At 42.0% G+C, this 25,357-nt stretch overlaps 1 protein-coding gene across 1 annotated transcript in view; it reads right to left on the bottom strand.

Annotated features, from left to right (window-relative positions):
• Positions 1–24,786, bottom strand: part of grid1b (glutamate receptor, ionotropic, delta 1b) — a 364,356-nt gene extending 339,570 nt beyond the window's left edge. The window contains exons 1-2 of the mRNA XM_026350750.1: positions 24,414–24,786; positions 8,596–8,751 (exon numbers count right to left, since the gene is read on the bottom strand). Coding sequence (XP_026206535.1) covers positions 8,596–8,751; positions 24,414–24,495 — 238 coding nt within the window. The 5' untranslated portion in view covers positions 24,496–24,786. The remainder of the gene's footprint in view (positions 1–8,595; positions 8,752–24,413) is intronic.
• Between the last annotated feature and the right edge of the window lie 571 nt (positions 24,787–25,357).

The following is a 25,357-nucleotide window of genomic DNA, read 5'->3' as shown; positions in this document are numbered from 1 at the left end:
CCCTGCTGTGGAAATTTGGCGAAAACCAAAGCCTTTTAATTATATCAAGTGCTTATTCGCTGCATGTGTTCGTATTTGTGTGTGTGTGTATTTGAAACGAGGGCAACCTGCTGCTTTCCAGATAGCCAACCAGATCAATTGATAAAAATATAAAAACTTTTAAAAAGCCATAGTGTGAAGTCCTTGTCTGGCAAAGTCCCTGTCTTCTCATCTCTGGACAAACTCCTGGACCCTTGTTATCTCGACGTTCTCAATCAACGGTGACTTTAAACGACAGACAGCTACATTTATGTCCCCAATAACAAATGACAAGCAAATGGACGACCGCTGATCTATCGTTCCACTGAAGCTCTTACTGCTGTCAGCTCATCTTCAGTTAGCCGTGATGAAAAGGAAAAATTGGCCCATCCCCACGTACGAGTGACTCGGGCACTTTAGGACAGGCTGTTATGGCTATTGGTATTGACAGAACAGGATTTATGGAGCTATAGGTATCGGACCAAACTGTAGTTAAAGACTGGACACAAGAACAAGGAGCACTGTAACTGGAGATATAAAGGGGAATCATTCAAAACTGTGGATGAATATTGGAAGAGACTAATACTTTGCATTCAGTTGATGCAAAAAAGCGATGTGCTGGAAGAAGTGCTGGACATCTGGTGATGTTACTGGTCACCACTGACTGTGGCTGGTTTCATTCAAATTTAAAAGAATTCAATATGACAGCATATCGCTGAAATTATTTCACCTTCACAAATTAATCCACTGACGTACTGAAACTCAACAGCAAAGAAAATAGCAGGCTTGATTAAAGCAAAAGGTTAAAATTATTTTATCCAAAAATCAATTTGAAAAAGAACTTGACAAAAAAAAAAAGTTCAAATATTTAGGATTTAACATTTTTATAATTAACACATTCATTCCATAAGAATGAGATTGTCTCAAAGTAAAATGACTTAGTTTAGGAGAGAGTTGGAGTTTTGTAGCTGTATTATTAATCCTGTGAGGGCCAGGAGGAGCTTGATGCCTTATGAGGGTAAGAAGAGAGAAGGAGGCGGTTTGACTGAGCAAAGGTTCGAAGTTCAGCAGAAACCAAATCTGACAAGATGAGATGAGCTCAGGGGAGAGACCACGAGCAACTAAAATACCTTTTTTCTGTTTGTCCGACTGCAGAAAGTCAAGCTTCAACTCCCTGAGATCTGTAACAAAGCCCTCCCCCTCCCTCCTGACGATTCCCTGCAGATTAATAACAACCAGCAAAGTGAAAGAGTAAAAGCCTCCATCACAGAGAAACAGATGGCACTTTGAATTGAAGATAATTTAGCTGTTATTATATTGTGCCATCAATAAACTACATAAAAGCAGCTAATGGTGAATAATTGCCCTGTGAAAGAACAGCAAAGAATACTAATGAAGCAATTTAGTGTGTTTCTCCAGAAGACCTCGGTCCCGGTCTTAGAGTGTTTCCGTAGACAGAATAAACTGCTGAAATGGCTCGGTTCACTTTGAGAACGCTCATTCCATAAATGAGATCTCAGCCATTGTAAATGTGCCATCTTCCCTCCAAAATGATTGCTGGAATCAAAGTGGAGCCCATTACAGGTTACTAGAGGATTTATGGTCTCCTGTTAAGACCTTTGCTTACAGAGGTGTTATTGGTTACAACGAGCCGCACATCTACATTTATAAAACACTCACTTAGGAATCTGTCGCATTACGTTTGTTGAGATGATGCCAAAAGTTCTGTCGGCCTGCACAGTTTACACTGGGGGAGTGATGTGGCACTAAGGGATACGTAAAGACACATGCAGCGGTATCTTCCAAGAAAATCTCTAAATCGCAATAGACATGGATGCGATGATATTAGGTAACAAATACAATTGATGCAGGGCTTTATTCACATCACACACACCTAACTAGTAATGAAGTGACAGCAGATAGTAATTAGTGAACATTTGATTTTAGTGCTTTTGACATTTTCCCCAGCCCAGACTCGACAGTCTTAACTTTAATACCACTAATGTTTTAAACACATCGGTAGAAACGGCAGAGTGAGAAGAGTAGGGCGGACAGTCTTTTCTTCTGGCCAAAGCCCGTCCACCTAAGTGGCGTCTACAGTAGCTGAGGTGCTGTGACACAGTCAGCAAAACTCTGTTCACCAACCACAACCTCTGCACACAGTGAACTGCAGCTCTGAGTATGTACAGTGTGTGTCACGCACACGAAACAGCGAAGCAGGAGCTGGAGAGCAGCCTGGGGCTTCATCTCTGTGTCCTTGTGGATATCTTTCATCCTTCCTTATCTTGCTGTCCTTCCTTCCCATCCTTCACATGCCCTTAAACCCCCACCACTCAATGCAAGATGGTACGATGAGCAGTGTCCCCTTCTGAACATCTTCTTACAGCGGCAACTTGTTTGTGTTTCTATTTTATTTTATTAAACTCTGAAGCTGCAATTTTAACATATTTTAAATCTGTTTTCCACAAAGTTTAATTTGGAGAAACGTGATCTACTAGACTGATTGTTGATTGTACTAATCAAAGAGTCAAGAGAGGATATCAAGGTCAAAATTACTTCATTTTTTTTTTACAGGTTCAACACTGGAGCAGAAAGAAATCTTGTAGAGAAATGAAGTGGACGACAGCAATAAGCTGCCAAATGTGCATTAGTAACAGGATAATTATTACTCAGTGTTACAGGGGTTTCTATAAGAAAGAGTTCCATTTGAAAACAAAACAAAAAAAACTACTGACAGAACTACTGGGCTTCAAAGCCCCACATCGTTGGCACATTGACATCTAACAAAAGCAGAAGATCAGAGCGTCAAGTGATTACGAGCTGCTGTCTGCTGGAAAAGAAAAAACAGGAAACATCAGAGCTCTAAGCCTGGACGAACACAGATCACAGAGTCAATTGACAGTTCAGATTAGCAGCATTATAGCAAGAACAAAGTCTCTTTTTAAGACTCCTCTATATCTAGAACAAAATGCAATCAACAAGGAAAGTTACAACAGCTGCTGCAGCATCATTTAGAGTGTAAATCTGCTGCTACGGGACGGATGAGGCCAATTTGTCTGCTGAGCTGTCACTCAAATTCAGAAAGGCAGTCACATCAAGTTGCTCAGCTTTTAGCAGGCATTATAACTTAAGTGCCGTCCTCTCATACACAAGCTGAAATAGGAACTAAAAAGATGGGAGCAAATATAATTTGTGCCGGTGCGTGTCTGGCAATTTTTTTAACCATAACCACCAACTACAATATAAAATCTTTTACAAGCTTTATGGAAAATGGCAAAATGCAAACAGTTTTTAATGTATTACAGACTTTAAAGTGCATATAACTGAAGAAATTATAGATTTATGAAAGAAATTAAATGGAGATTCCATTGAGCCAAGAAAAGAAAGAAATAAAATATGAGACGAATAAAGTGGAAATGAGGAAAATCACATTCCATCGCTGACTTCCCGTCTGAGTCGTTTCTCCTCCAATTATACAGTAATTGAACTGAGCCGTACAGGATCATAATAAGACAATTAGTCTAATTTGTTTGAATTGAAAAGCCAATTAAAGAATTAGTGAGCAGCGTTGAAAAGTTCACCGCATTATATCTGTGTTCCAAACGAGCCGGTCATTCGAGGCTGCTGAACCCGACTGGACCATCAGAAAAGCAAACAAACAGGGCGTCTTCAACAAATATCAGCACGTGTAGATGAAGAGCAGCTCTTAAACAGGTCTTACTATGACCGAGACATCTCTCGTGCCACTGAATCGTCATTGTTCTGCGTTACTGACATGAGCTCCTCTCAAGCAACACATTTCATTTTGTACCTGGCGTTACGTTTCCTAAAGAAAACCCACACCATATATCTATTTTCACTCAGTCAACGGAAACAGCAGGTGGTGGTTATGTGCCGTTTGACCTTCCTCGATTCACTCGAGACATTTAGGGGTGTCATGTCTATGTAGTCTACAGAGGTCTGCTAGGACTGTTCCCCCTTCAAGCAGATCTTCTAAAGTTAAACCTTCCTTCACAAGTAGAACCTGCACCTCCTCAGCTCACAGCGTTCACAATGAGCGTTTTATTGGGGAGACTGACTAAACAAACACGTGCTAAATATGAAGAAATACAGAAATAGAACAGAAGGTAAAAAGGATTTGTGAAGACAAGAAAGTAAAGAAGAAGAAACTCAATGTGATGTTTGTGTCAGATGAGGAAACAGAGATACAGGTCAACCCACACACACACACACTTTATATAAACAGTGTGAGGACACTCATTGAACAATTCATTCCCCTAGCCCCCCAGGCCATGCTAATCTACTCTGTTTAAATTTTTAATTTATTTAATTTTTTATTAATTGTCCTAACCCTAACCATCACAGCTAACTGCCTTACCCAAAACTTTACCCCAAATAAAATTTTATTCTAACCCTAAAATCCAGTCTTAACCCCCAAATCTCTCTTTAAAAAAAAAAAAAAAAAAAAACTTTCTCATTATGATCCCCGGCTAAAATGTCCTCACTGTGTAAAAATGTCCTCAGTCTAATGGTTAAAAATTCATGCTGGTCCTCACAGTGACAGCCATAGAAACACACTTGAAGGGTGAGAATCCCTCTCTCATTACCCATAATCCACTACAGCCCAGGCTGTCAGCAAAGTCTCTAAGGACCAAGGATCATGGGAGCTCTGAGAAAGGTCAGGGCAAGCGAGTACCAGCTGGGCCATAAACAACACGCACACACACACACACACACACACACACACACACACACACACACGCACACACACACCATCAGTTTGCCACTTTCTTTTCTGTGTGCTTCTTGCTTCTTTTCCTCCCTCTCTCCCTTTTCCCTCCACTCTTTTGCCGTTACATCATTCTTAATATTTTTCTGTCTATCCATATTTCCTCTCTCCCCCCTCTGCACATTCATTTACTTTTATGAAAAGGAAAACAAACACATTAACCTTCAGGGAGGAGGCGCAAAGGGGGCAATCTCGAACAGGAAACACATATTTAATAGCTGTGGCTTTTGCTCAGGAATCATCTCCAAACTGAAAACAAGATGCGTCAGGATTAGAGTTATTTTCCACCTCAGCTAAACAATTTAATAGAAAAACCCCTCGACATTCAAACAGTGAGAGACTTGCAGCAATAAAATAGAAAAGAAACTTTAACTAATGTATCTGTGAGTTTCAGTACATGAGGTATGGGTGGAGTGCTACACATTTTATTTAACCTCTTTCACACTGTATTAAAAAGTTAGCGCATCCGTCTCTGATGACGCAGTGAAGCAAAAAGCAGCAGGTACAGCAAATCCGATGACGTCTGTGTCGTCTGTAGAAAAGGCCATCAGGCTTTACACCTAGTTAACATGGATCAGACTCAGACAATTAGCACATGTAACTGTGTGGTCTGCATATGACCAACCTCCATGACCTTTTATAAAGAGCAAGACTGATGCAGACGCACAACTACATTTGCATCTGCACATCGTGGTAATTAAAATGCACAAGAACACAAACACCTCCATTAATGTTAATGACCTCTGGTGTGCTGCTGCTGCTGCCGCCAGTGTGTTTGTGCGTGTTAATTCAGTTACTTAATGATGATGTCAGTGAATGAGGAAACTGTTGTATTGTCTGTTTTATTCACTTCCTGAATGAATGAACCTTGTACGTTATTAAAAATACACACATTAGCATAAATGTGAGGTAAAAGTACAAACAGCTAATTTATGTGAAAACAGTCAGAACAAGCTAAATTATTTAGGTATACTGGTAACTATCAAGTCCTGTGGGACGAGAGCAATACAGGCTGCAACTATGAGCGAAGCTTCCTGCCTCCATAGTGCATGAACTTGGTAACATCACAGTATCACACTGAACACAAACGTATGGTAGCTTTTGAATGCTGTTGAACAACTGGTACATTTTGTTTTAGAAATAATAAGTAGTGAAATCCACTGTGTCCGAAAAGACACGTGACGAGAACCAACTCCACAAATGGTTTCATAAGGAAAATTCAACAGTAAAATTACCATTTCATCAGTTGAGTTATTAAGACAACGTGAAACAATCTGGAAACCATCACACTAATTCATCCTTAATGTCGTTTGTGTGATTAAATCAACAAGAGGCCTAATTTGAAGCAACAGATATAAACACAGAAAACTCCTCAAACCTTAATATGCGAGTTTGTCGTCACTGCTAATGAACAAGTCCAAATTCGACATGTGTGCTTTAACCTGACTTTAAATCAATACAATCTCAGCTGCACACACTTCAAGTTTTGCTTCTAATGAGAGACTCAACAAGCCCAGTGAGCTCTGCAGAGTTTTTATTTAAATCTATGACAGAAGTGTCAAAAGTCAACACGCTATTGTTTCCTGAGTCATCGCTGAAACAGGTGATCTGCACTCAACAATAAAAGCCAAAGTGCTCTGTTCTAGTCAGTTTCCTGCTAATTAGAAATACAGAAATGTCACCGTCAGATACAATCAGTCTGCAGATGTGCATCTGTCCCGGTACTGGATTTGTGTCTGAAGGTCAGACAGCTACACGTGCATGTTATCCAAGGAGACACTACAACATGCAGCAAGTCAGCACAGAATAAGATGAGATGAAGTCAGGTTTCTACCACTTCAGGAGTCCATCTGCTGTGTTTTTAATACATGCATGTCATACAAGCAACTGTCCTGCAGTCGATTCAGAAGTGAGCTTCCCTAAGCTCTAAGAACTCTGCTAAGCTGTTTACTAATTAGATATGGGTGAAACTGAATCCATTTTGCAAACAGACAAACACTATTCGACATTTTGCTTTGACAACATTAATATATGTAAAATGACCACGATATGCCACAATGCAAGTGTTTGGGGAAGTGCTGCTGATTGGTCACGGCTGTGATAAACTGTATTTCAGGCTGGAGGCGAGAATAAAGGTCAACATATTAACAGGCTCGACCAGCGCTTCTAGTTGCACTGCTATTGCAACTTGAACAAGTTTTGCCAGAAGGAGGTGATGTTGTATTCATGAATGTGAAATGTGCTGCATATGAATCAGGACATTTGTTAATAAAAATTATATTACAACAGGAGCACAATGACTTTCTAACTGTTGGTTATCAAGTGCTTATGTTGCTTTCTTCATATAAACCAAGTCCCTCGTTCATCTGACCCAGCAACATCAGCTGAACTTTTCAGTAAGATAATCAGAACTTGATCTACAGTCAGACTGGTGCAACCCCTGTAATTAATACAAATGTCCCAACAGTCAGGTGATAAACACTTTTGGTAGCAGAGACCGAAACAATATAGAAAGAAAGCTGACTGTCAAGAGCTCAGACACACTCACACTTCCTGTTTTGATATGAAAGCTGAGTGAAACAGTGGCACAGCCTCAGGTGTTACCCTCTTCTAAGCAAGTGCACTAAAGTTACAGTATCTGATCAAACTCGCCAGGTCGATATCTAAAAACATGTACAACTGAGAGCCGTCTCTGTTATTGCTCTGGTTTCCAGCTGTGGATGAGATTTGGTCGGGTTCGATCAAAGTCAGCGCAGAAACAACTGTTGTGAAGAACATGTTACTGTTTACAGCTTCGGCTGCTACCGAGGAGCTCTGAACATATTCAGGTTAAAACGTGACTCGACTTACTGCAGTCATATCTGGCCTGTGAAAATATACAACTATAAAAATCTATGTTTTATTAGCTGAAGCAAAGACTTGAGCTCAGAGCACTTACTAAATTATTTCAGTATTTCCAAAATACATCAGCTAAAGTTAATTTGTTCATCAGCAGAAAGAACCACGTCACCTTCATCACCACACTGACGCCTTTAGCAGCATAATCATCATCAACATTAAAATGGTTCATCATTGGAAACATCTCAATGAGGATCAACAGTCATCAGCATTATTAACATTATCAGTTAAGTCCGTCATCAGCACAAGTCAATTTGATTTTCTTCAGCAAACATGCAGCACAATCACTGAATCTGAGGCCATAGATATGCTCAGTTTGAAAAAATATATATATTCTTCATCACATTACCGTAGCTCTTTTCAGAGCTTAAAGCCTTTTTATTGGCAAGGATATGGAAAATTACACCTCGACTGACTGCAGCTCGACTCAGTGCTTCCCCCTAGCATCCTCTGCACAGAAGAGACGTGAGGCCAAAGAGAGAGAGAGAGAGAGGGAGTGAAGAGAGGGGAAAGTGTCTATAATACGTAGAGCCTGATACAGACAGAATCAGTCTCAGAGGAAACGATAAGACAGAGAAGAGAGGAGAGGCTCTGCAGTGCAGCATTAAACAACAACAGGCTCCTGTGAGAGCTGGAATAGGAGGAGGCAGCTGCAGTGATTTAAACTGCATTTAGGAGCTTGCTACCTGGGTCATTAGCTGTGAGGATATTCCACCAAGAGACAGAACCAGCGAAATCTTAAGTTTAACAATCCAAAGCAAAGCACTATAATGAACACATCCACGAACACACTGCTGCAGCGACAAACCCCAAACGGCAAAAAGCAGCACAGTCGAACCTGAGAGCGTCTCAGGCACAGGCTGAAAACAAGCTCCACACAGCGCTCTTACCTTCCTGCACCGCCTGGAAAGGGTTGTTGGGCTCGATGAGTTTAATGGAGTGTGTGATCTTCTCACTCTGCAGGATGTCGTCACTCAGACTGAGGTCAGACACGGCGAGCTGGAACACCTCATCGTCCCGCACGGCGTTCTCCTCGAATATCGCACCTGGACAGGTAAAAACAGGTAAAGGGTACAGATAAGTGGGACAGCTGGACACTAGCAACCCATAAATCTATTTGTTAGTTCAAAGGAAATAAATTTAGATCATTATTTTCTTCCAACGTGTAGAATTCCTCTCTCAGAAGCTGCAGCAGCGACTGAGAATCGATTAAGATGTAAAAGATCTGCTGCTTCAGTCAAAATCAAGAAGAGGTGCTGAAATGAATCAGCAACTGCAGCAAAACATACTGGCAACTTCTGAAAATGATTATTTGTACAGAGATGATTATAGTCTGGTGAAGAAAGACAAAAACAAGATGGAGGACATGGAAGATGTCAATCATGATACGGTGTGATTTACACAGGAAAATCTAACTGTAAGCTGTCAGTCAAGGTGCTGCTCCTTTGTGCTGAGCTCTAAAAAGACCAGCAATAATACTCGATATCTCCATGGCAACATCATCATTGTGCAAGAACTCTTGTTCATCCCTCTGCCTGTTCAGTTTGATGTCCGCCCAGGTACGTTCTGAGTGCAGAGAGAAATCTGAAATTATACAGGGAACGTTCTTCTACACCGGAGCAAACACGCTGCATTTCCTCGCAATCACACTGAGCTACTGAAATTAACACGTTACTTAGAGGGCTGCTCCACTTTGTGTCACATTACCTAAGTACTACAAAAGTGAAAACATGAATATACCCTGAGGGAAATGAGTTGAAGTGGTCTCGACTACAACTTCTGGTAAATGTGGAGCCGCTATGAAACTATAAGATATATAATAATAATAATAATAATAATAATAATAATAATAATAATCTAGAGCTGGTTTAAAGAGGATAAGTCTTGTGGTTTTAGAGCTGGACCTGCTCTAATCCAGTCTACATGTGAGAGCAGCAATATCAACGCCACTCCCTCAATGTCATATAGTAAATAAATCAAGTTTGATCATTTGTAAAAGAGTTATAATAATTAGTGTTTGTGGGAATCAAAGAAAAGTTCTCTACAGTTAAAGGCTTTAAACTAAGTAAAATAAAAAATCACTTAACTTTCTCCTTAACTAAGTTCAGTTCAGTCTCGCAGTTTTGGAACAAGTAAAGATAATTAAACTCCTTATAAATAAATGAAATAACACAAAAAAACTCTCTAATAAAGAGCTGAAACATTCATGTTTCCTTTTAAACATTAACATTTAAACTGAACTGGATTTAACGTCATTAACCATCAAATCTGTTTAGTACGAAAAACTTAATTAATACCTGACGGTACATGAAGTTACTAACAGCGACAACTGGCTGGAAAAACTATCTAAAGAATAAAATTCAGATTAATTTCAAATATATTTTTATAATAATCAAATAGAAAAAACAAAGCTGAGCACGAGTCGGAGCCGCATGTTCTGTTACCTGAAGAAGCCGCAGCGTCGGTCACAGAACAGAGGAGGGTTCAACAAACAGCTCTGAATTCTAACTAACTCTGAATTCAAACTAACTCTGAATAAAAACTAACTCTGAATTCAAACTAACTCTGAATTCAAACTAACTCTGAATAAAAACTAACTCTGAATTCAAACTAACTCTGAATTCAAACTAACTCTGAATTCAAACTAACTCTTAATTCAAACTAACTTTTAATTTAAACTAACTCTTAATTTAACTCTTCATTAATTTCTGAATTCCAATATAAACCCCCGAACAGGTGCTGTATTCATCACGTGACCAGGTATCCGCCCCGCCCTGACCAGTCAGCCAATCAGCAGCAGTGAACTCTAATTAACACAAACTCATGATTCTGGAGTTTTTATCTATTATTATTATATTATCTGAATTAAAAAGTCTCTGTTAGATGTTTGTTCTGTACATTTTACATCTGCAGCCAAACAGTTTTTAATTTGAAGACCACGTCTCAGCTCCACCCACTGCACCACTGAATAAACACCATTTTTTACTGTTCTACCTTCTCCACCTCCACAGTCGACATTCAGCTGATGCCAACCTCTCATCATCTACCTTCCAACATCAAGCACCAGACCCCGGGTAACGGGGCTGTGTCTACTGCTGCCCCGACCTGCAGGAAGCCTCATTTGAGCCAGATAATGATGCTGCACAGTTTAATGTTATTCATTTTATTTCAATATCGGATCAAACCGGCCTGCAGGTAGAGTGGATCCTAAAAGGCTCCGTTCACTGAGTGACAAAATGAAAACAGCACTTGACGTCATGAGAGCATTTACATTTAGGGTTTTGACTCTTTTATCCAAAGCGACTTACAAGTGAGGTACAAAGCAAATATCTAAGGCAAGGAGACAACTTTGAAATGAGATTCTCTAGAAAGAGCTGTTTCAGTTTTTTGAAGGTTGTAAGTGCAGAGAAATTTAATTACAAAGAGTTTTAGAGGAGTTCTGTTTTCAGTAGCTGTTTGAAAGTTCAGACTGATGCAGCTGATCATGCAGAGGTGGGGAGGTCGCTCCATTGTTGTGGAACCACTGAAAAGTTTAGCCTGGGATCTTTTGAGGTGAGGGGACCACAAGAGCTGGCAGGGAGCAGTGAGCGAGAGGGATTGGAGGGAGTTCAGGTACCAGTGCTGCAGGTAAGAGTCAGCCAGTGCAGAGATCTGAGTGTAGAGTGGTGTAACGTGTCCTTCTTTATTCTTTATTCGAGTGGAAGCTGTAGGAAATCCTAATTAAACTGGGTTCTACACCATGCCGTGCTGTTGAGGTGCGAGCAGAGACCACAGCAGGCTGCAGCTGGACAGGCACCACTGCAGAGCTTTTAAAATAGCAGTTTGTTTGTTTTATGGAAAACTTGGGATCAATACAGGTGAATGACAGTGGGAGAGGAAAGGAAAAGCATACAACGAAGCAGATGAAGCTGCCAGTTGTAAAACTACCTGATCTCTTCCTTCCCAGTTTTCTGTGTTTATTCCACACAAGCCTGTGATGATCTACAGAACAGCAGCCAGTGGACTTTGTGGCGCGTTGTTTTCTCTGCCTCAACTTCTGAGTGGCAAAAGCTTCTACAACTATTTGGAGCAACAAAAATCAAAGAGAACAGAGCAGAAATGGAGCTTTGTTTTTGTAACAATGCTCATGAGTGCCACTATTGAAATGATGCATGTATTTAATTTTCACCAACAGACATTAAATGTGCATGAAAACGTTCTTTATTGTTTTATGAAGCAGAGTTCAGTAAAACGGAGAAGTCCTGAATGTGGACAGACCGAGGGACAGGAAGGGTGGATGGAACTTCCCTGATTCAGTTCAGACAATTTCTTATGCACAATCAAGAAAACCTTGCCAATAATTGAGAATTCAATTTGCCGGGCTGCTTGCGCTCATTTCCTCTCGCCGAGTTTCCAGATCAACTCTGCTCAGCACCAAGAGCTCAACAGCCTTCCCCACAGGACGGCGGGGGGACGCTGTCTGGCTTCAGAGCTTGATCAGTCAATCATCCCCTTTTGAAATTGCAGTCAGTCAGGTGTTTTCAGTTCAGAATGAACCATGTGGCACCTGTCAGAGACATGGTGAAGGCATTGAAGTGAGGTTTTTATTTCTCCTCACAGAGCCTCAAACTTCAGCCAGTTTAATTAATAATGGCTGCTGAGGAGGGAGGACTGTGGACTCATGAGTGCAGCTTTAAACTTGGGATCAGAGTCTCAGTCCTGCAGTCTGCCTCACACAGAAATTAAAGGATCAGTTCAGGCAAAATAAAAAATACATGTTTTCACACTAGACAGTAGTAGTGCAGGTTTTCTGATGTCCCTGTCTGAGATTTCAATACATATCAAATGTCATCTTTGATGCTCACAGGCTGCTGCATTTGTTTTCTCAGATATCTTAACCTCCATTTTGTTGAAGTGAAAGCAGAAATTTGGAAACATGAGAAAAGGTTTTGTCCTTTTGTTGACAGACTCATTCAAGAAGTAGAAAACTCACATCAGCATTAGCTAAACCATCGTCATGAGTAGTTCATGACAGGCCTAGATAATGAATGTGGATGTGGCTTTATTTTTAGCACAAAGTAAATTTTCCCCAGAGATCAATTTTATTTTTATCGTTTTGCTGTAGTATTTGTCCTTAACTGTCTCTCTCCTTTCTGAAAAGAACCTCTTCCTGTGCCGTCAAGTGAAAACAAACAAGCCTCTGCTCCCTGTAATGAATCACTAACTGTGGAAATAAAGGCATCAAGTTCTCAAAATACTCATGTCAGTGAGTGAGTTTGTAACAGCACTTTGTTTGGCTGTCAGAGAAGAACAATGCTGTGTGCACATGAACACATACAGAGGTGGACAGCCACGGTTTCTGTACACAGAAACTAATGCCAAGATGTATTACTTGACATTTTAGCGTCTACTGTAAATTGCACTTCATGAGAAACATATCCTCTCACTGCACACATATGCTGACATAGTTAAGGTCAGATTATTGAATTTCCCACTGAGCTGAATAGCTAATAAATGCCACAGAAACTGGGAAATCCTCCTTAAATTGAAAAACAAACGTGTGATTCGGAGTCTGTGGCCTTTCTGGTGTATTTGCAAACATTCCTACACCACATACAGGGTGGGAACTTCACACCGTGCAGCAGCCAAATGCATTTTGTTTGCCACAGATGCAGAAACAATGTACAGTAGCGGGTAAGTTTATCAGGCCTCCTCCGTTCTCTGGCAGGTGATCAACCTGCAGTAGCTGTGCAGGGATTTGAGTCCCGAAACTCCAGCTGGGTGGAAAATCAGAGAAAGCAGTTGTTTTATTTGGGGATTTACTGACCTCTGTGATCTGTGACCATAAACGCTGGCTTCTTGCTGGACCTATTAATTTCAGAAAAGCTTTATGCAGGATGTGACTCTCTCTGGGTGACTACACTATATTGTCTGATTTTATTATACGCATTTGCTGCCAACTGGAAATATGACTTTATTTGTACAAAATAGCCAAATTAAACCAAATTAAATAATATTTTCTCCAGAATGGCCAGGGATTTGGAACAGGATTTTACTACAATCATTTCCAACAAATTCATTTTGATGTTGTTTGTTTTAAACCTGCAGTTAAACTGAAAACTGCTGAAATGTTTCACAGGCAAGTCAAAACAGCAAAGAAGGATTACTGGTGGAAAAGAAGTTTACTGTGTTGAAACACATTTCATACACAAACTATAATCAGCACTTCTTCTTTTTCTTCTTTTCCTTCTCCCCAGCAGATCCTAGGTGTTTGTAATGTACAATATATGTGCAAGGAGAATTTAAATGTCACTCATTTTGACTACTTTGTGTACTTGGATTGATGCATCATATTCCAGAGTATCACATTTTACAATATTAACTAAAACCCCATACCTCATGAGTGCATTAGTGGTAGTTTCCACAAATGTTGCTGTACTACATTAATAAATCTGCACAGTATACAGTACTAGCTTCTATTTGTGTCTGAACTGTGTGGATTGCTGTGTTGTAAAAGGGTAGATATAATTAGCTCCAGCTTCAGAAACTGCTACAATCTCTGTCTGACTCATCCTGTCTTTAGTGGTTGTAAGTGTTTGGGCACATTTCTGCTTTCAGTTTGTCTTATTTATCAGCACAATAAAATTAGACAAATCAATCTTAAATACTCCATAATCCAGGCCATGTTGAAAGGATTAATTCAGAAAAGAAAGTCCAACAGAAACACATTAGTATATTTTCATAGCCTAAAATTAATTAGACGTTGTTTCTTTCAGCACCACGGACAGAGACAAAGCTCCTGTAACTGCTGTATGCAGCTGCCTCCCTTTCAGCACCAAGGACAGCGACAAGTCGGCAGGTTCGCTGCTGTGATTTCAGATTTCCGACTCCACGGATGTGATTCGCTGACACGGGAGTGAGGATTTCAAAGAGAATCTGAATGTCATTATAGATAATTTACAGTTTTGACAGGCAGACACATTTGCTGTGCTGTTGGAAAGACACTCAGCCTTACTTAGCCATGTGGAAAGGAGACCCAAATGAAGAGGCTGTCAGTCATCTTTACTACAGGCTACACAAAGTGTTGGGGAAAAATCAACAATGCTGTTTATAAGTGCTGTTTTATTCCATTCTGACATACGGAGGTTTCACTCTGAAAGTATTTCTGAGAGCAATTTTTAAATAGAAATCTGGCTTAAATCACAAAAACGGATCACTCTGGTGGCGTTTAAATGACAGAAATGGCCAATTTCGGCACACAGTCAATGTAATTATACCTACTGCTCTTCTTCCTTTCATCACCCTCACGCAAAAAAAAAAAAAAAAAAAAAATCAATTCCTATTAAGAGCTTCATCAGTGGTAAAACCAGAGGTGTCGTTTATCTTCCAAGCTTTCTGTGTGGCAAATCACTGGTAGGTTAAACCACAAGGGAAATAAGACAGTAGTAGCAGACCATCAGAGTAGTATTACATGCAAGAGCACACGTTATTCTTTGTCATTTACATTTAACTTTATACTGACACTGAAAACGTCTCCTTCCCAAGGAGAGGTGCTGGCCCACAAAATGTACAGCCAGGACAGGAATACTAATGACTGAAAACTCTGGACAGTGAACTCTGGAATATCTAAGATATCATACTGTGACAAACTCTCTGTGCTCTTCACTTAGTTTGTGTGTCATTTTTCCACTTTTGTAGTCTCTAGTATTTGCAGCTATACTTGCTGTACTGTACTATAACCTGTTTTCAGTATTGCTAGGTAATTGATTCAGATTAGTGTCTAATGAGATTTTTCTTGCTAATTATGTAGAATATAATAGCTGCTTTTAAAGTTAGTTTTAGGCATGTGTAGAAATTGATGTACTATTTCATCTAATTAACATTTCACCTCTGAGCATGAATTCTGTGTCATTATTATTTCTAGACATTGAAGAGGTAAAACAAAGCTCCCTGACCAGCTTTGAACCACACTTATTACAGCTGCACTAAGTAGTTCTAGTATATTCATTCTCACTGGCTGTGATTAGAAGACTTCAAATATCTTTTATTGTGTCTCATATGAACAGTGGATTCTTCGTTTTGACCATAATGTTCTTACAATTTCAAAGTAGGGGCAAATCTACAGAGGAGTAAAAGGGGATCAGCAGCCTCTATTCCCAACCAGCCCCACACGAACTGTTCAGTTCCTAAAGCAGTAACTGAAAAAGCAAATGACAAATCGTTGTTCCTGTTCTTAATGTGAGTAAAACATATTGTTGACTGGTTGAAGTATTGAGTGTGTGTATCATAGTAATTTGTCACAGTCTCTAACTGTCTAAGTCTTTGATGCTAACCTCAAATTAATCAACCCATTTAAATAAATTCTTGAAAATCTTAAAGTGATAAAATAAAAGATTCTTCTTCATGAACTAAATCTGAATCTGAAGACACAGACCAACAGTTCAAACAATTCCTCCACATTAATCAATAATATGTGTTGGTCATATATTTCCCGATCTGTTGGCCTTATCAACATGACAGCATCATCATCATAAAACCCACACGTCACCATTACAAAGACAAAACTGTTTTCTTACTTGAAAGCACTTTAGAGTTGAGTTTAGGGAGAATTGTAATTTGGATTTAAAAAAACAACCAATCAACCGTCCAGACTCCCTGTGTGGACTCCCATGCTGACACTTAGCTTGATGTAACGGTCTCAATAATCCATGATCCAGATCAATCAGAACTCCTAAAGATTTGACTAAAGAAGTGGTCAGTGGTCATTTTGTTGGACTGAAGTGAAGATGTTAGCACCAGAAGTGGGAACTAACTACATGTTGATCCATCACAGAGTTGATGTTTGTATTTGAGGAGGAAAGCCTCCATTTAACAGGTAAAACTGAGAATGAGGGTCAGGCTTGTGAAGAATAAACGTTCATGTACACTCGGTTTAACCACACTGAATTATTCAGCTCCTGAGCCAGAAGCGATTTAAAGGGTGAAATGAATAATGGGGAGCTTTAAAATGTTGAGAAAGTACAACAACAACAACAAGATTTATAACAATGCGGATTTTGGACGACATGTCCCCTGAGTCCAAACAAAGCAGCAGGCCAGTGGCGAGTACAGCAGAGCTATTATCATAATTAAACATCCAAATAAGTAATGTTTCACCTCTGTGACCTGCTGCAAGGAAAAGGAAGAATGTGGGAGAGGAAACCACAGAACTCTGCTGCAGCTTCATTCACTGTTTATGTATTCCTTCCATATGAGCACAAAATATGGTTCCACACTGTCAGACGTCATCAGCTGTGCGGAGCAGCAGACAGATTGAGAGCTGCAGAATCCGCCTGAAGCTGAACTCCGCTCTCAGCCTTTTTACTGACAAACCCACAAGCTTTCACACAAGATGTGAGATCCTGAGCTCCTCTTCCTTCTGTCAGACAGCCAATAGCCATCAGACACCAGCCTAATGCAAATGAAATGTGCTTCTGCTGAGATTACCTACACCACCGGCCACTGGCACATCCTGCATAACCACAGTTTGATATAAGACTTATTCTACTCTGGAGAGAACATTGCAAATGTGCAGCACTTGTGTGTCCAGCACACAAGTGCTGCACATTTGTTAGACTGTTAAACATTAGTATCCAGCAGCATCTAACATAGACGTAAATCCAGCTTCCAGAGAAGCTGCAAACTTTAAATTGAGCCAGAAGCACAAAATGTCAGACAACACAATTACAAGTACACTGTGTGACCTGCTAATGTTCTGTATCTGTGTGTTAAACCTTGCACATACAGTAGCTTCAGTATCTCCCACCAGTAATCAGGCCATGCTTGTAATTAAAAATCTCTGTCTGGCGAGCCTGCAGACAAATGTTGGCATAAGTTTGCAACTTGTAAAATTCATTAACACATTTGTGCCAACAGTTACCCAATCAGAGTCTGTGCATGTAGACGTATGATGGCAGCTCACATCGGTTTCATTGGGAGGAAACAACCAAACATCAGAACTGAGGAGTGAAAAGCAGCTTTGGTTTGGTTAAAAATTATGTTTTTATATTTTTCCCCTTTTTAAAAGACAATTTGAACTGATATGATTTAATTAGAGTCAAAGCATTTTAGCACAAGTTGTAATATATTCTACATGTTTCTGTGGCCTGTAAATGTATGAAAAAAAGAAGTAAAGTAAAACAAAAAACAAGCTCAAAACAATCTTAGGTATCGTTCACAAGTAATGTTAGTAACTAAACAAGCCAAACTCACAGGGACAAAGAGGCAATGTCTTCAGGAAAGGAGTAAGGGAAAACTCCTTGTTTTCAAAGTAAATGTTTAGACAAATCATTCCCAACTCACAGGGATCAAGCACACAACCTGTCTCTCACTGACAAGGAGCAGGGGAACTCTGTTTACCAATAGAGCCTTCCTCGTCCCTCCTCCTCCTCTCCTTCTCCTTCTCTTCTCTTCTTCCCTCTCTTCCTTCTTCTCCTCCTTCTCTTCTCCTCCTCCTCCTCCCCCTTGCCTTCTCCTTCTCCTCCTCCTCCTCCTTCTCTCCCTAGTGGAGCTGATTTTTTACGAAGCCACATTTCCACCTCATCCCTGTGGAACTCTCTCCCCTGATCTTGCTGTGGTCAAGACGTTATTTAAATAATAAATCATATGTGTATGAAGCTCTCTGGTTATTTTTGATTTCCTAATCCGTCATGTACGTGTCTCTGAGGACCTATGAGATAAATGAACAACCAACCAAACGTGGTGTAAATAAACTGAGATTGATCTGATTGATCTAATCTGTAAACTGAATGTTAACATCTCTTGATGATCTCCTGTTTTCAGAGGCTCCACTCAGAGAAGAATCAGTCACAATTGTCATTTTTGCTGTGAATAAATTGAAAGAGCTCCAGAATCAGCACAACCTGTTGTTAGTCTAGCCAGGTTCCTCTCTGAGCCTGTTCCTGTCTGTCTGCCCACACAGTCGCCTCTCTTCATGTTTGTCACAGTGAATTTGAAGGAACACTAATGTTCCAGCAGAGTATTTCGATGCCCTCGTGGGGTCAGAAACTCTGCTGCATGCCATGTTTATTCAGTCGAATGCATGAGGCTGCTGCATTATGTTAGAAAGATGACTTTGCTCTGCTGCTCTCTGTCCGCTGTCTGTGTGTGTGTGTGTGTGTGTGTGTGTGCAGGTGGAGGAGGTAAATGGTCTGGCTAAGCCTTCGCTGAGACAGTGCGGGAAGCCTTTTGCGTTGTTCTCTAACTGGGTTAGTTTATCTTATTTAGCGGCAGGGCAAGGAAAGGCCGCAGCTGTTCATTTGCTTTGCCAGCCTCAACAGATTGGATTCCTGCAGTTCGAGCTCGCCTCTCCAAAACCAGGCGACGGATAAGCAGGGCTCTCCTTCTGCTAGCCACTACACAGGCCCCTAAATCATCCCCCGTCAACTGCCTGGCTCGTGAGATGGGGTAATCTCTCCCCCTCGGGATACTTATGAAAAGTGACTTGTTATCCGCTTGGCCTGAGGGGTGTTTAAAGCACCTTCAGACCAGAAAAAAGGCCACGGGGAACAGAAGGAGCTGTGAGGTAAGTCTGCCCGAGAGCCTCTGCAGGATGGAACCAGTGTTTTTAGATCCGCTGAGATCTGACAGATTCAGTATTGTTATTATACAGGACACGTCTCTTCATCAGTGATTTTCCTGAAGCTATTGAGGTTTTTGGTTGTTTCAACATGAGACCTTCTCATCTAAGTGACTCAAGCAGGGTTAACGAGTCCTCAGGACGTCTGTCGAGTCGAGTCCGCCTTCATTTTCAGCTGTGTCAGCAGCCTCTGTGACTTCTTTCTTCTTTGTCCTGCTGGTGATCCTGAGCCCTGTCATCGCCTTGCAGAGACAGTGAGCTGGAAAAACCCTGAAAGCCAGCTTCTATGGGATTTCAGCCTCATGGTGCTTAGGGTGCTTACACTCATTGTACTCGTTAAAGGACTGTTCCTAGAGCACTGTTAGCTCCCACACGATCACCTGACTAGTGGTATCTGAAAAGATAACGAGTCTGTCGTGGTGAAGTGACGTGGATGTTATGTGAGGTGGGAACTTCAGTTGTCTGCCAAGATCTACTCTCAGCTGCCCGTCAGAAGCAGCAGCAGGAGACTGAATCTTAGCTCGACTGCATTTCAGGTATTTAGGAGTCGGTGAAACTCACTAATATTCTAATATGATACTGAAGAAGCCTCAAAAACAAACCTCATGCTAGATTTCCTTTTATTCTGCAGCAACTTCTCTCTACTGAGACCAAATCGAAATAACTTTAGATGTGATTCAAGTAAAATCAACACATCTCAGGCCCAACTCTCAAAAATAAAACCAGACAGTGGAAACGGTAATAAAACACCCTTATTTCAATTTTCAGTCATACAGGACAAAGTTTTTCTGTTCATTCCAAAGGTGTTGGATGAAGTTGAGATCTGTGCGGGTCAGTCGAGTTCTTGCTCACCACGAGTTTGTGCAGGGGGTCACTGACAAGTTGAAACAGGAAAGCAAGTGTGCTTAAAGTAACACCTTAGGTTTGCAGCAGAGCAAAGGAAGCCCGTCATCCAGTGGAGATCCATACACACACAACACAACATTATTGTCCTTGTTTTTTCTTCCTGTTATTGCTGCATGTGTCAGTTTTATTGAGTTGATTTATGCAGATCTATCAAACACAGGTTTCTGTCATGTTTTCTCCAAACAACAATGTGATACCATCTCAGCATGGTTGTAAACAGATCCATCAGTTTTTCAGGAGCGCCTGATGAGCTCTGACAACCTGCTTTTCATAACGATTTTACCTTCCTTTTTTATGAAAGGACTTATTGTGTGGGACGCGAGCATCCATCATATCAGGAGTGGACCTCACTGACAGCTTGATATCTGATATTTAATTAAAGGCTGAAATTGATTCAGGCCTGTTTCCTCCTGTTTGTTGCTCCTGCTCCTGGCCTTCAATCAGACAACGTGATGCTCCTTCGTTCCAGTCCCAACCAAACACCGCAGCAGCTGTTTCTACTGATTTGTGCACATTCAACCCAAGAACAGGGGAGGCAGGACTAATTAAAGAAACCAGCTGCTGTAGTGATCGGAGCAGAACTACAGACTCCTGAACACTGACAGTGCAGGATTCTGAACCACTAACACGCGGGAGCGCAGCAAGTGGGTCAGAGGCTGAAGCAGGTCAACTGAAGGTCCAGCCTGCATGTTTTTGTCTGTATCAGCTCTTTTACAGATCAAACCCACCCACCCAGCAACACCCACCGCCTGCCACTGATCCTCTACAGGGAACAGAAGAGGGGAAGGGACAAACAAACCGGGATATGTCACCAATGATAAAGCCACATGGCTGGACGAGACACATGCTCGGGCAGGGGTTTGGGGGCCGGGGTTGGAACACTGTCACATCTGATCTGGATGTTGTGTGGCGCTGCCAAGTCAGTCAGAGTCAGACTGTCAGTCGGTTCAGGGAAACAACAGAGGCTCAGCTTGGATCACAATCTATTTTCCTACATATTCCTGTCTTGATTATTATTGTTTGTTTTTACAGTTTTCATGCATGGTGGGAAGCTGATATTTGACATTATGAACGTATCAAGTTATCAAGTAGCTTGTCATCCGATAAAAAGCCAATGGAGCAGGTTCCAATAATGATTTTTATTAAACTGTGACAATTAGTGTAAAGAGCCTACGAGGTGTAATTAACCCCGCAGCTCATTTTCTAACATGCACTTTGTCATTAAAGTGGAATCAGGGAAGAAGAGCGATAGAAGGTTTTTAACAGGAGTCAGTATTTTTTCTGTATGTTACCCACAATGCAACTCGACCGTTCAGTTCAATCTGAGTTTGGCTGTACTGTGCAAGTAGCAACTAGAACAGGACAGGGGAGAGCCACAGAGTCAGAGAGTCAGCTGACTCCTTCAAAAACAGACCCACCCAACCTGTTTCAAGTTCACTTGTTCAACTTCACACGGCTCCACGTGGAGCGAGAACGGCAAACTCTGTTGACTGAAGTCGTGACAGTTGATGTTTGGTCAGACGAGCTGTCGTTTCAACCAACAGATCTCTGATCTCACCACATCTCACACAAAAACTGCACTTCTATCTACAAGGAATCAGTTGAAGAGGTGAAGCCTGTGGTGTAGAATAATGAATCCACTGTTACTGCAGGTTTGAAGCTTTTCTTGAGGTCTGAAGGATTCTTCGAAGCACGACAAGCTTTGGAGTGTTCTGCCATAAGGAGGCTTTGTAACATGATGGATTAATGCACGACAAAGGTTCTATGGAAAGTTATAACAATATGCTTCTTACAGGAATACGAATGTCTGACCACTGCTTGCACATTTCCAAACCATTTTGTACCAATGTTTAATCATCTCTTCTACAGACAATCAGGAATTCCAGTCTGGAGACACTCAAACACAGTTCAAACAATAGCTGAACATCTCAGCTAGATTATTCAGAGACGAGACAGGCAGCTGGATCTGGAAGCACTTCATCATCCCACAGCTGAAGGTATGAGGCTTCCTGCTGCTGCAACACAGGAGTGAATTCGCACATCTCCAAGCCACAAGCTGTGATTTGTGCTGTGAGAACCTGCAGGGATCCTCTGCCTGATTGGAACACTGACATGCAACAAGAGCCAGGTGTTGCAAATTAGATTCACATGCACAAGAATTTATTTTCATCTTCTCCTCAGATTGAGAATATTTTCCAACCTCTAATGCAAATCCTGTTTCCAGGCCAAAAACATGTGTGAAGCACAGACATTATGGAGAATAATGCAGAAATACTAAAATGTGCACCAGGAGAAAAACCACATTGTTTATACTGTGTCTGCTTTTTAGACGCCTGAGTTTAATAAAAAGGTTTAAAGGTGTGTGAGATCTATACTTTGTTCATAAATGTGAACGATGTGTTCATATCAGTGCTGATTTTCCCTTTGTTCTTGTGTTCTCTGCTCTCAAACTGCTCCAGTGAGTCAGTTTTGCCACTTTGGTTTGATGCTCGTGTCTTCTCACCACTTGGCATCACCCTCCTTGTTGTCGTATTTACTGTTCTGTGTTCATAGTAATCCTGTATCAATGTTCTCTGCTGTTTCCATGTGTGGACCGAATGCAGACTTTCTCCTGAGGGACAGTAAAGCATCCGTCCATCTGTTCATCCACTCGTGCCACTTTTTGGATGAATGGATCCATTCATACTGTACAAGTCACCCTGAGGCTGCAGAATTAGGTGACATTGGCTAAGTGCAGTGATTCCTCAGTGGGCAGCAGGTGTTACTTCCAGTGAATGTCATCTGTACCAGTGAATGTAACTGTACAATTAGACAGCTTCCATAAAGGGGAAACAGAAGACCTCCCACTCATCTCATGTGAAGCTACTTTGTCATTCTTAAGTGTTCAAATGATCTGATGTTGCATCAAATGTGGCCTGACATCCTTCCATAATGGTGCTTCACAGTTTTAGAAGCAGTCTGTCACAGCAGTCATTTGAAGTAGGAAGTGTATTCTTTTTAGCTGAATGGCTCTCTCCCCCCTCCTCCCTCTTTTCTCCCTCCACCCACCCTATCCGCTTCCCCCTCCTCTCTCTTCCCCTCTCCTGGCTGAACCATACAGGCCACCGCAGTGCTGCCACTGGCCGGGTCTGATGGTCTGAGCTGCAGCACAGATCTGAAATGTCAAAACCTTGCTTGATTTCTATTTCTACTTCCTTCATTTGGAAACTAGATGACTCTCCTCCCGACTGAGGTGGCCGACTGCCGCATCCAATCATCCCGGGGCGAAGCGGAACCTCTCTTAGAGCAGAATGGGCTGTTTACATGTGAAGATCAGTCAGGGGAGTCTCACTGATCAGTTCTGCCCTCCGATCCTCCCTGGCTGTGAGTATCTTCCCTCAACTCCTGCTTTTACTGAAAAGTGACTTGACTTAAATCACGGGAAATGAAACTGTCATCAAATGATGAAACAGGAGACGCGAGCAGAAAGCGGCTCTGGCCTCCTCGACTCAACTGGAGTCTAAACAGTCGGCGTTTGTCCCCTTTGTCATCACTTCCCCTGGCACAGTTGATTAACATTTCACTCACGTCCAATTCAAAGTTCAGGCTTATAGATGAGGGGAGGCGAAGGAGAGAGGGATGGAGGAGGAGGAGGAGGAGGAGGAAGAGAAGGGGGGGGGGCAGGATGGATAGATGGATAAAGCAAAACCTCCAAACACCCACGTCGGACCAGTTTCTCCATCCAGTCTCATTTTCTTTTGCATGTGAATGTGAATGTGCCTCAACATGAGCGATAGATGAATGGATGGAGGAATGGATGGAGGAATGGATGGAGGAATGGATGGAGGAATGGATGGATGGCGCGGCGCAACACTTTGCGGGCACTTCTACCAGGCTGCGCTGTGTGCGTCCAAGCCTGGATGCAACAGCCTCCTTCCTTCCAGCACGTTATCCAGACACGGATCGAAATGATGATCATGTCTGAGGTCGAGTTCTTCTTCTCCGAGAGGAAACGATGTTTGAAAATCAGTGCACGCACAGAAATTCTGCCCTCACTCAACTTGGACACCACTAATTTGTGCATATTTGACAAACCTATCAGCAACCTGCTTTTCTGCTCCCACTGTATTTTGAGCCATTTCTGCATGCAGCCAGCAGCCCGCCTCTACCTACAGCCAAAGCCCCGCACAGCAAAACCAAAAAAGGAATAATCGGTTGGTGCCTTACCAATGTGAATGATGGAGTCGCCGCTCACTGTGTTGCATTGCAATATCCACAGGGAATGAAATAACAATATCAGCATTTCCATCTCCAGTTTGAGCCAAAAAGGCGCATCCACGGATCCACCTCGCTGATTTTGTGCCTTTTCTCCACTGATGAGCAAATCCAAAATAAGCGTCGGTGCGTAAAAGCGGCAACAGCAACGGGAAACAGTGAGTGAAATCACCACCAGTAGTAAGAAAAACCCAAATCCCAAAGACCAAACTGTTCGCCGGAGTCGAGAGGGAGAACAGAGGCAGAAAAAGAAGAAAATATAAGCTTCCAGGACTCCGGAGAAAAACCAACCCGGTTAAGCGAAGAGGGAAGAGGGAGAGGATGAGAGAAAACACCGGGGGTTTGTTTCAGAGGTTGGGATCCGCCGGACGAGCAGCTCTGACTCTCTACCTCCGAGTCTGAGACATAACACACTGCAAACTGCGGAGGAGGAGGAGGAGGAGGAGGAGGGACGCTCTCTCTCTCTCTCCCTCCCTCCCTCTCTCTCCCTTCTTCTGACTCTTCTCTCCCAACCCACGTGATTGCAGAGCTTCTATCTACGGCGCTGGTAGCCCGACCGGAGAAAAGAGAGTCGAGGGGTGGAGAAGGAGAGAGATGGAAGGATGATGGGATGGATGGGAGCCGGTGCGCACCGCGGAGGAGACGGGAAGAATGAGACGGAGAGGCGCCCGGACGAACACCCGCTTGGCCGGTAGGTTTTGCGGAATGACTCGGAGAGTTGGGAAGGTCGCCGGTGCCGCTAATGAACCCGCGACAGCCCGACTTCACGTTTCACGGGTTGAGCGCGCGCTCCCCACTGACTGAAGTGAATCAGAAACAAGAGGATCCTTCACCACTGCATCGCCGTGTTGCAGTGAAACTGTTGCATACGTTGGACTTCGCGTCTTGCAGATGAT

The sequence above is a fragment of the Anabas testudineus genome, chromosome 19 (genome assembly GCF_900324465.2).
Source record: "Anabas testudineus chromosome 19, fAnaTes1.2, whole genome shotgun sequence".
Lineage (NCBI taxonomy): Eukaryota > Metazoa > Chordata > Actinopteri > Anabantiformes > Anabantidae > Anabas > Anabas testudineus.
This window is presented reverse-complemented; position numbering and strand designations above follow the sequence as displayed.